The sequence below is a fragment of the Acyrthosiphon pisum genome, chromosome A3 (genome assembly GCF_005508785.2).
Source record: "Acyrthosiphon pisum isolate AL4f chromosome A3, pea_aphid_22Mar2018_4r6ur, whole genome shotgun sequence".
In the NCBI taxonomy this organism is placed as follows: Eukaryota; Metazoa; Arthropoda; class Insecta; order Hemiptera; family Aphididae; genus Acyrthosiphon; species Acyrthosiphon pisum.
Window position 1 is genome coordinate 1,832,875 of NC_042496.1, and position 12,389 is coordinate 1,845,263.

The following is a 12,389-nucleotide window of genomic DNA, read 5'->3' on the forward strand; positions in this document are numbered from 1 at the left end:
CTAAATTCTAAGTATGTATGAATATTAAAGGTTGTAAATAATTTCAAGTATTTTCTTTTTAAATGCATTAACCATGGGTACTGGACATAAATAATTAACAAAATATCATAAGAAAATAATGGATTCTTTAATACCCATTAAACTAATCAATAGAATTAAAAATAAATTGGATAGTAAAAGGAATTTCTATATTTATAGATTTATGTCTAATGATATTTATGGTAAGATTATATGAACAAATGAACATAAATAATAATATACTAACTACTTAGGTACCTATATGTTGTAGTAGTAGTGTCATAGGTGCAACTAGGGATATTTTTCTGGAAGGGGCTAGAGTTGTATCAGCAGCACAGACCCTGATCATTTATATTTTAAACTAAAATGTGGTTAAAAAACTGGGGGTCTAAGCCACCTCCCTAATTGCACCTATGCCTAGTGTGTATCCTATATTACATTAAAGTGTTTCAGTGTTCATACACGATTAAAGATATAATACTTTCTCCGTGGCATTATATAATTACTATTTATTTAATTTACAAAATATGTCTTAAAGTGGTGTAATATATTATAAAACATCCCTGATATCTTAAAGTGGAAACACTGTTTCACACCACAGCTATAATAGATACTATATAGCATAGGTATTCAAACTTTTTCATCAGGCAGCTCTTTTGTATGTTCACAATATTTGTACGGCTATCAAATTATTATAAAAATTGAAACAATACAGATATCATATTAATATAGCCAATATGGGTGATAATAACAGTGACTTTAGTACTTAGAAATAAAACTTCAAATAGTAGGGTAATGTGTCTCATTATCGTTTGCATAATCGCATAATATTTATATTAATTATACAAGACCTACAAAAATTTTGGTTTCTAGTGCTTTGATGTGGTTCCGATCCACAATTTTCACAACGCCCCTAAGAGTCACGACGCACAGTTTGAATACCTCTGCTATATAGTATCTATAGCTGTGTTACACACATATTATATGAATTAGGTTTTTATTAAGAAACTAATTCAGTAATAGCCAATACAACATGTCTAATCTAATAAATGCTATTATTGTTTTTTTTTTTTTTTTGCTTTTCAAAGAACTACTTATAAATTAAATAAATTTACAATTTTACAGTTTTTCTGAAGAAATATTGATTAAAAAAAATAACTTATATCATATTTATATCTTAAGTCTATTTTATAATTTGAACATCAATTCATAACAAATCAAACTTCACAAATATATTTGTTTCGGCACTGAATAATTTTTGGAAAACTTTGAATATTTTTTACTATAGAGACTAAAAGTTATAACAACCTAAGCAAAGATCTCCACTATTACTCAGGCAGCTGTTTATTGTTTAATTTATTCAACAGATGGCTGTTTCTTTTACATATGATTGGAAAATTAAATAAAAGCTAAAGAAATAATGATTAAAATTACTAAAAACAATAAATAACATATTAAACATTACATATTATTAAAACAACTAAAATTAATCACTATGTACATACTATCTAATAAGTAACTTTATTAAGTTTTAATGACTTAACTGTTTAGTTATTATACTTTTAGCATAACAATATAATTTACACCATCATACATTTTATTATTAATGTTTATTTATATAATATGCTTGTAATCATAAAAATATTTTCTTTACATTCTGTAAGAAGTGTCTGCAATTTAGCACTCAAAGTTTTTGATAAAAGCATTTGATATGGAAGCTACATACCTATTTATCATACACATTACACAAAATATAAAAATAATCTAAATGTAAGAATGAGTACAAGTTAAATATACAGAACTATTTTTAATCAATTTTCAGTTTTTTTTTTAAAAAATATTTAAGAAAAAACAATTTTGTATACTATTTAAAACAATACATTTTTCTACCTAAATTTAAATATTCCAACAGAATACAAATTTCCTATTAATTATAATTTAAAGTATAGCAAAATTGACAGCCACACCAAACATTAATATATTTGAAATTCTCACCAAATTTCTATTTTTTTCTTATAGTAAAGGTTAACATAAATATATATATATATAAATAGCAACAGGCAATCTATACATCAAATTTGTTATGTATTAATATGTCCAACAAATGTGAATTAAGTGAAAAGTAAAAATTTGTAAATATAATATTAATCTTTAAGAAAGGAATGTACGAACAGTAGCCTTGATGGTCTGTCGACATAATGGACAGTCTGGTAGACTAGAAGCACAAGTGATGCATGCAACTAAATGAGCACAAGGTAACATAACAACACCCAATTCTTGATCGAGACAAATTTTACAAAGGCGGGCTTCTTTCAAACGACGGTTTTCTTCTTCTAAATCTAAATGAAAATAATACAAATTAATTATATTTGTCATAATTGTGCATCTTTTAATAGGTTATTTTTCCCTAACTTAAAGGGTTTGACACTAAAAATTGGAAATTCAAAGAGTATTTTATTACAAAACGTTTGTGAGACAATATTTTATTATGAAGGTTATTTGCGATAGACTTTATCACATTTAACATATTATTTCTTGTCACAACTGCACCAAAAGTTTAACCTTTTTCCGTTTAGTGGATAGTAAAAGTTTTTTTATTTTAGGAAATTAAGAAATGATTTGAATTTCAAAAAAATGTTCCGTATGAAATTTAAAAATAAAATGTGAACTAAATATTAACAGTTTTTTAATTAATAATTTATAATATGTTGGAATGCAAACAAAAATAATCATAGCAATAATTAAATTAATTTTTATTAAAAAGGATCTTGTTTTTGAATTTATAGCAGAATTATATGCTTTAAAACACAATTTTCAAATTGTAAAGAATTCCGGAAAATTGGAAAAATCGGCACCTACACCCTTAAGTGATAGTTAAAGCAACTGGCATTTTAAGTAATGACCATCTGAATATTAAACCTGTAAATTAGGCAGTCGTCAGGAAACTATAAAAGAAGCTACTTAACAACAAATTATGCAAATATTTTGTTCAAGTAAAAAATAAAAAAAAAATTAGCACACTATTGTCACGTCACTACAAAGAGCAAGCTATTCCTGACCACTAGAATTAGGAGATAATATAATATAATAATTCTACCACTAGGGTTATTAGTCTTTAAGATGACAATATAAATTTAAAACATATTTATTAAATAAAAACAAAAATACCAGAATGAGATGATTTTATATTTGCAGATTCGTTACTTGGTACATTAGCTTCTTCTAAAATTAACACAAAATTAAATGATTAAAAAATTAAAAACTGGCCAAAACAGTGCGTAAATACGTAATATGTATATAATTATGCAATCAAAATGAAATCATGAAAATAATTTGAATACCTTTAATTTGAATATCATTCGATTGATTGGATTGAATACTGTTAGCTACAAACACAGATTCATTTGTATCAAGAACATCACTTTCATTTTGACTATTTGTTAAATTTTGCTCTTGAGGTTCAGAGATTGGTTCATCTTCTTCTAAATCATTTTCTGACTCAATATATATTCTGTAAAAATGAAATAAATATGTTGAATAAATTCAATTTAAATCATACTAATTTGCTAACTTACTCATCACTTCCATCAGAATCACTAGATTCTTCAGATATGTTGTAGACATAATCATTATCAAGACGACGATGAGAAATTTCTATTCTGTCCATTGATCCTTCTCTCTGAATAATTTGTTCCAGAGTCAACGTATCTCTAAAATATATTATTTTTAAATACATACTTATTTTAATTCTTAAAAATTTGTTTTGATAAATACCCATTAGAAAAAAATGAATTTTGATCTTGATTTAAAACTTGTTGCATAAAACTATCCATTGAACGGAAAGGTGTGCCAATATCTTGCAGATTACTACGAATTGCTTGTCGAATCTGAGATGGTTGCAAGCCTAACTCTAATGCCATCTAAAATGTTATTGATTGTTATTTTAAATAAATCTCAATGTGTAGAAACATAGAAAATAAGAGAAATCTTATATCTTACTAGTGCAGGAGGCAATAGCATAAGATCGCTAATTTGACGATCAGTGGTCTCATTACTTCTAGTTGAAGAACTCATATTATATGGTGAAATGTTATCCGTTTGGTGTATACTAACAACTTGTCCCTATTAAAAGTATAACATTAAATGTAAGATAGTACTTGCACGATAATGATATAATAATAGAAGTGTTATAACTTTCAGTATTTGGTATATTTATAATTCTACATATAAAATAAGTGTATGTATATTTTAAATTAATTAATAATTTATACTGGGATCTATTTGACAGAAAACATTAAAACATCAAATAAAAACATTTAGAATTTTCAAAATATAATTAAATTTCAAGGCTATTTGTTAATAGATTAATTTATTTGTAACAATTATAATAACTACTAATAAGTTATAATAAATTACAAAAATAAAACTTTTTTTTTTGTAGTTATTTTCTATCTTTTTACAGGTTAACTAACCTGGGGAAAACTTATTTAGCATTTAAGATTTAAACAAGAGGAGTGAAGTAATACAAGGATACATTGTAAAACAACGTAGGTCCACTACAACTCCTCATCTAAACTTTAAATGCTTGTAACTTATAGTAGTTAATAACTACTTGTTTACAATTCAATTCTTATAATTCAAAATAATCGAAAAAATTCTTATTCAGAATATAAAATTAAAAATATATGTCAAGATTAAAAACAAAACAAAAAGGAAAACATTTTTTTCTTCAAAAATGTTGTTATGTTATCACTTCCAATTACATACAAAAATATTTTTAAAAGTAATAGGTACATTTGATATAATCAGTGTTTTACGTTAAGTGAATTAATTATTTTCAACTACCCATGTAATGTAGTAAATAGACTATACAAATTTGAATTTCGACATACCTCTGTTGAATCTTCAGGCCTAGGTCTACTTAAAAGCGCATTAAATCTTTCCACCAAACTTCCATCCAAGAATTTTTCTCCTTTAACTAAATTTAAGAAACCACAATTTGGAAACCATTTTGCGTGTTCAACCCATGAATTATCAGCTACCTCCCAATTTTGAAGACCTCCATCACAGTAATAACAGCGAACTTCATCATTACTACCTGTAATTATTCATTTTACATCTATTTATTAAATAGGTAGGGCCAATAAGTTTTTAAATATTAAATGCTGTTGTACAAAAAATATTAAATTATTTGATATTTCTGCAAATACAATATGATTCAAATAATATAAGTTTATAAACGCATATATTACTAAATAAATAAAGATAAATAATTGTACCAGTAAAAAAAAATCCAGCAGTAGCCAAGTCTTCAGGTTTTTGTGATTCATTATTCCAACCTCTGAATGACTTTAATCGAGCACTGAATGAATTATACTTCAAATGAAAAGCTACTCTATGAGCTCTAACACCCAAACCTTGAATATCAATTGGTTCACCTATTTCATGAAAATGTAAAATAATTAATTATATTATTAACAGTAAGAAAGGTGTACATTTTAAAATGATATAATTTTATGTATTTAAATATACACTTGTATATTTATTAATTATTTATATTAATAGAATATAAATATATATATTTTTCCTTGAATAAGCCCTCAAATAATTCATAGTAACAATAATTGAATTAAAAATTAAGTAACATAATTTTAAAACAAAAAATTGTTGTATAATAAGGTATTAGGTAATTTTTGAATTGTTTTCAATTTTAATTGAGGAACTAAAACTATAGTTAATTAAATATTATTATTTATTTTACCTACCTCATTATTATAAATAATCAGAGCCGTGCCGTGGGGGGGCACCTAGGGGGCATACGCTCCGGGCGCATGGTTTAAAGGGGCGCCAAAAATTTTTTTATATAATATTGTTATCTTTACATAAATAAAATATATGAAAAAGATTATTGTTTTACTATTATTTTGGACCATTACAAATTTTTTCCAAACAAAATATTTCCGACTATGTTCGAGTAATAGCAATTAGTCAACCGCAACATTTTATTCTTGTATTATTTGTATTTATAATAAATTATCGTATTCTTTATCTCAAAATCGACTGCACGTTTAGCACGCAGGGTGCGATAAGTGAAAGTAAAAAAAAACCAGATACAAATTATTGTCTATTGGTATTATATATTATTTTTACATTTTACAAATCACCATGTCATGTCAGTATGTTATTTGAATCGAACCGGGCAGCTGAAAAGGTTGTGTTGAATGCAGAAAGTATATTGAAACAGTTTGATTTGGAATTTGTTTCTTTTTTAGTCATGTGGGATAAAATATTGAATCAAATATATTGTGTAAATAAAAAATTCAAATAAAAATCAAATATTTCAATAGACCAGGCTTCAAAAATGATAAATTCATTAAATGTTTTTCTTCAAGAAATACGTGATAGTGGAAATAAACAAATTAAAACTGAAGCAATTAGTATTTGTGATAAAGTTGGAATAAAATCTGAAGTAAAAACTGAAAGAAAAATAAATAGGAAAGTTATGAGCAGAGAAAAATCATTGGGTGAAGATATTTCTGCAGATCAATTTTTAACATTGGAATACTACGAAGTTCTTGATAATTTGATGGCTCAAATGAAATGGAGGTTTGAACAATAATTATCATATATTGCTGATGATTTTCATATTCCTTTCTGGTCATTCACTATCTGTAACACCAGTTGAAACATTGAAAAAATGTGCATCTGATTTAGCTATCAAATATAACGAAGATATTGACCAGGAAATAATTAACGAAATCGAATTTTTTAAATATCAAGTAAAAGCAATTTTACCAGACTTAAACACAACTGCTTTAAATATTTTAAATGCAATTAAAAAATATAAACTTGATTCAACTCGTTCAAACTTAATGACTGCATATAGATTGTTTCTTACCATGCCTGTTACCGTCGCCTCCGGGGAACGTTCTTTTAGTAAATTGAAATTAAATAAGACGTATTTACGATCAACCATGTCACAAGAGAGCTTAACCAATTCCGCAATATTGTCAATTGAGAATGAAATAACGAAAAACATCGATTTTGAAGACGTCATTGAAGATTTTGCTTCAATAAAGTCCAGGAAAATTAAGTTTCAAACTAAGTGCCTATATGATACGCTCTTATGATACGTATGTAAATATAATATGTATATATAGTATAATTTGTGATTTGTATTAATTTTTATTATTTAATACGGTATAAATTAATAAATTATACCTAACTATTTTGTTTAATAATTACTATTACAATCAGCTTTAGTTTTTTTTCAAATCAATGTTAAAAATACGTTGTAAAAAAAAAATTAAATTAAATAGAAATGAAATGCATTATGATTTATGATTAATGAAAAATAAAATAGGGGCGAATATTTTTAATTTTGCCCTGGGTGCCAAATCTTAACGGCACGGCTCTGTAAATAATAAACATTTTTGTACAGTTAAAATTAATATCTTCTTATAAGCTTCGTTAGGTTAAAAATATAATATTGTTTCATTATTAAACTGTTTAAACTGAACTACATTCAAAACTGACCAGTTTCCTTATGATTTTCAACAAATTCTCCCCTCAACTGAATTCCTTCGATAATAGGTATATTACCACAGTCTTGACTAAGGATAAAGCTACAGTCTGGATTGTGACGTTTGTGTTCATCGACGGCATTGTCACCAAATTCCCAGTGACAAATACAAATATTACAAAAAGCACATTTAACCTAATATGAATAAATAAATATAACATTATAGCATTTACTAATCCATAATAATATAGCTGTATAACATGACGTGTAATATTTTAATTGGTATAATTGCAGTTTAGTTCCCCCTCGCCATTTGGAATTTTTTTATCAAATTTTATGTGACTCATCGAGTTAAGAACGATAGTGCAATCAAAATTTGTCGCTCACACTTAGTTAAGAAGTTATGGCTTTCCAAAATTTTTGATTTAACGTTTACATCACATGCCCGCAACACTAATAATATAATGCCGCGCGGAGGACCTCGAGTTTAGTGACCAGAGTCAGTAGTCGAAGAGAGCTACTATATACTTATTTTATTTTAACTGGCCATCGAGTCCACTTGTAGAGGTGTTGCATAGCAAATCGAGGGATATTTTAGATTTTAATTGTCCGAGCGAGCGCAGCGAGCAAGTGACCCCGCTCGGTGACTCAATGCAACAAAAATGGTCCTCTGTGCGGCATTATAGTAGTGTTGTGGGCATGCATATAAACGTAAAATCGAAAACTTTGCAAGGCCATAACTTCGAAACTAAGAATGAACGACAAATTTTCATTCTTAACTCAATGAGTTACATACGTTTTGATAAAAAAAATTGAAATGGCGATGGGGAACTAAACTGCACTTGTTCTTTATAATTAGTTATAAATTATATTTACTTTGTCGGTTTGTTTGGTGTAATAGAATCCAGCAGCTGCTAAACATTTTGGACTAATGATAAATGATACTGGCCAACCAGCAAATGTACTTAATCTATTGCTTTCATTTTTCAAATCAATTGACTGTGGCGATTCCATTAGTGTGAATAAATCTGTAAAGAACACAAGCATTTTAAATTATTTAATTCAACTTAAATTGCCACTGTAAACAACAGTCTTCTGAAGGAGAGAGTAAAAAAAATAAGTAAAATGTACACTTTTGTTATGATGACTTAATTAGACAGAATACAAAAATAAGTTATACAATTTTACAATTTCCCTACTGTTTATACATTATAGATATCTGAAAAAAAAAAACAGATTTATTTATGTTTATTTATAAAAAATATCATCTTTAATATACTTTTGTTTTAGAAATAAAACTATGTACGCCTGTACAGCCCTTATAGGTGAAAACAAAAAAAATTATTAAGATCAATTAACATGACCTTTTATAATAGTATTAACTTACGTTAACAATTTAACTATTTATATTTATATTCAGCTAGATCTGATGCATTTTATTCGTTTTTCCTGACAAAGAACAAAAAAACTAATTAATTAGCATACACTATACATATAATTCATTTCACAGGAACTTGAAAGAACTAAATATATATTAGTATGATCATAAAATATGCGCAGAAAGTCCTGTAATCATTACAATAATTACCATTGAAAATTAAACATACTTGGTTGATTTGTTCTATGATAAATGATTTGTTGTTGCCACTACACCACTCCACTTTCATCAGTTGTTGAAGCCTGTAGCCCGTACTACAGACGTCTCTGTGGGTTCAACAAATCGATAAGAATTGATAACCATAATATATGATTTGTTATCATACCAGCTACCGTGGTTGTGATTGCATTAACCAAGGAGGATTTCCACTATACACGTTCGTGCGTAAAATTCCTTCCTGTGATTGGTTGGTTAGTTTAGGTTACCACACGATTAGCCACGATACCTTGTTGTTAGACATGGCCACGACTAAAGATATACTTAAATCTATATCTGAAATAGTAAAATCTCATATTTTAAATCGTGGACATATCTGAACATTTTTTGTGTATACGGCACATGTGTATAATAGAAACCTGCCTTAAAAGAAGTAAGCTGTATAGTGTATATTTCAATATAATATTCATTGGAACCATCTTTACGTGAAAAAATTACATGTCTGGCAAACGCAGTCACGAATTGACATATAAACATACAATATTATGTATTTGAGTGTATCAGTGACGTTGTCATAGGTGGGGGGGGGGGGTTGTAGCGCACCCTCACCAAATTTAAAGAAAATTAAATTATTATTTCTATAGGTAGTCTATGAAAGGTTATGGCAAATAAAAAATATTGTATAGCCGTACAGAAACTATAGGTACAACCATCCTTGTAAAAACATTATTATTTATTACCCCTCCCGACGCCACTGATGTATATAATGATATAATTAAGAAGTTAATATTATGTTAGTAATTTGAAAAACAAATCTTCTGTACCTACTACAGGATCTGTCGAGTACCTACTAGACAGTCCTGTAAAGTATTTAAGTAAAAGTATTCAAATACTTTTTTAAGTATTGAATAACTTTTTAAATACTTTCAGCATGAAGTATTTTGAATGGTATTTTAAATACTTTTTGTTATTGAATACTTTGGTTTTTTATTTCGAACATTTTATTTTTATTCGAAATAATTGGTTGGAAAAATATTTCGTCAACTACAATAATAGAATAATGGTTTTATTTAATATTCTGTATTTCTGTGTAAGCCGAAGCCCAAAGGTTTGTGAAAACCAGATTTCTAAAAAAAGTTATTGAATATTGAATAACAATATTCCCTTTAAAACTATTAGATAACTATTAGATTACCTACTTCCTATGTGTTTATATTACGATAATTAGAAACCCATTTTAAAAACCAAAAGTATTTGAAAAGTATTCCAAATACTTTTTCAAAGTATTTAAGTAGTATTTGAAATACTTTACAATTAAAGTATTATTAAATACTTAAAAAAAAATGTATTTGAGTATTTACTCAAGTACTTTTTAAAAGTATTCTTTATAGGACTGCTACTAGAGTTGTTAATTGGTAATTGTGTAAATGTATGTTACTATTTTAATATTAAAATATGGAAAAAACACAGACCAGAGAGTTCACAGATAGGTAACGTTATTATATTTACATTTAATATTTTAATATGGTAGCCGGTGGTAGGTTGTAGGTCAATTCACATTAATCATCGAAATTAATGGAACTCAACACAATTACACAAATTGTTGAAATTAAATTAATAATTGCTATAATAATACAATATAATGTTACGTAATCATGAGCTTGTAAGACTGAGATAACTAATGAATAATAATGATGTATTATATTGCATATAGGTACCTATGTACCGTAATTGCATTGCTGGTCCTCAATCCTCACATAAGTGTTTATTACTTTATTAGTAGTTACCTACCGGCTACAATACTTCTCTACATACACATTACAATTGTAATATCATAATATAGGTACCTATATAGTCTATATAAAATGGCATTTTTATTTCCATTTAACAAACACACGTCTTATTTAGACGTATGCATATAAAATTAATGTAGGTAGGATTATCTTTTAATGTATTTACTGTACGCCTAATAGTTAATTACCTTTGTTATTATTTTTTTTTATATGTGCTTCGTGCTTGCAGTATTTAAACTGCCTGGAAAACTACAATAGTCAATTTTATATTGTTCGTAGATTAGAGCCATTGGGCATATGGACGCATGTTTGCAATTTATATATTAGTATGTCACTATGATATGTAGTTTAAAATAATTAAATGTATAATTTGACGTGTCAGTAATATCCGATAGGTATATAATATGTATATCATATATGCTCGCATATAGTCGCATAACAAACATGTATTGGTTGACAGCCGACAGGTGTCTGTTCATATCTATTTTCAAATTTGCTATGAAGGCAGTTAAACACTATTATTATCCGACGTTTTTCATGAAACTGAAACAAAACAAATATTAATAATAATAATAGGAGAGCATAGCCGTAATACTATGTGACTCTAACATTGTTAGACGTGTTTATTATATTATAAGCCTATATACTGTAATATGGTATAACCTATACCTACGTAACTTTTTAATTATAATATAATATTCATATTTCATTAATATTTTAATTTTGAATGAATCGGTTAAAAAATAAAACAAATATAAATTGTTATTCTTATAATATTATAATTGCTATTAATTAAATTTGTAAAACAATTAAATAGGTACCTACTTATAAATTATAACTGAGATTATTGCTTAATACTTAATACCTACTTCGGTACTCAGTTCAGTGGTTAAGCTAGGTGAATAGGAGGCGAGGAGAGTATTGATCACCTCCCCATTGCCTTTTGCTTAATATATAGGTTTATTATAACAGCTCAATATCATTGATTTTTTAGTGTACCTACGTCCTGCACTAAAATAATATGTATGGATAAATATAATGTACATATTTGCATATACCCACTATCGATAAATCTTGTATACTCCACCGACTCAGTTGTAGGTACCTATACGCATAAAGTATACAATAATATATATTTATATAAGTATATAACCATATAGGTACAATCAGTGGCGTCATTTCAGTTTTTGAGAGAGGGGAGGGACAAAATTTTTGACCGGCCCAAAATAAAACTAAAAAGAAAAAGCTCGCTAACATATTTTACATTACATTACATTACAATATTGCATTTTTATCTCAATACAAATACTCTCCTTATATATAATTGTATACTTACTAGTTAGTATCAAAGGTTAATATTATAAGCATAGAGGTAAGTAACCCATTTTTTTGAGAGATAACAATAACTAAATAATTAATACATATATATAGAGGTTACTTAAATATATTACCTATTAGCTAC

The 12,389-nt window shown here is 27.0% G+C and overlaps 1 protein-coding gene across 1 annotated transcript; it reads right to left on the minus strand.

The window, feature by feature from the left end:
- Positions 1 to 1,249: 1,249 nt before the first annotated feature.
- On the minus strand, positions 1,250 to 9,222 carry LOC100159034 (baculoviral IAP repeat-containing protein 7-B). Its single transcript, XM_016806402.2, has 11 exons — positions 9,129 to 9,222; positions 8,417 to 8,568; positions 7,555 to 7,735; positions 5,298 to 5,456; positions 4,911 to 5,116; positions 4,018 to 4,140; positions 3,793 to 3,938; positions 3,594 to 3,728; positions 3,360 to 3,529; positions 3,187 to 3,240; positions 1,250 to 2,357 (listed from the first exon to the last, which is right to left on the minus strand). The coding sequence occupies exons 1-11, from the start codon at positions 9,205 to 9,207 to the stop codon at positions 2,170 to 2,172; spliced, it is 1,593 nt and encodes a 530-aa protein (XP_016661891.1). The 5' UTR covers positions 9,208 to 9,222; the 3' UTR covers positions 1,250 to 2,169.
- Between the last annotated feature and the right edge of the window lie 3,167 nt (positions 9,223 to 12,389).

Excerpts from the sequence above, each read along its gene's own strand:
- LOC100159034 (XM_016806402.2), bottom strand. The coding sequence starts at position 9,207 with ATGAAAGTGGAGTGGTGTAGTGGCAACAACAAATCATTTATCATAGAA. Across the intron at positions 3,939-4,017 it reads TGCTATTGCCTCCTGCACTA|ATGGCATTAGAGTTAGGCTT; the intron begins GTAAGATATAAG and ends ATAACATTTTAG. Across the intron at positions 3,729-3,792 it reads AATTCATTTTTTTCTAATGG|AGATACGTTGACTCTGGAAC; the intron begins GTATTTATCAAA and ends AATATATTTTAG.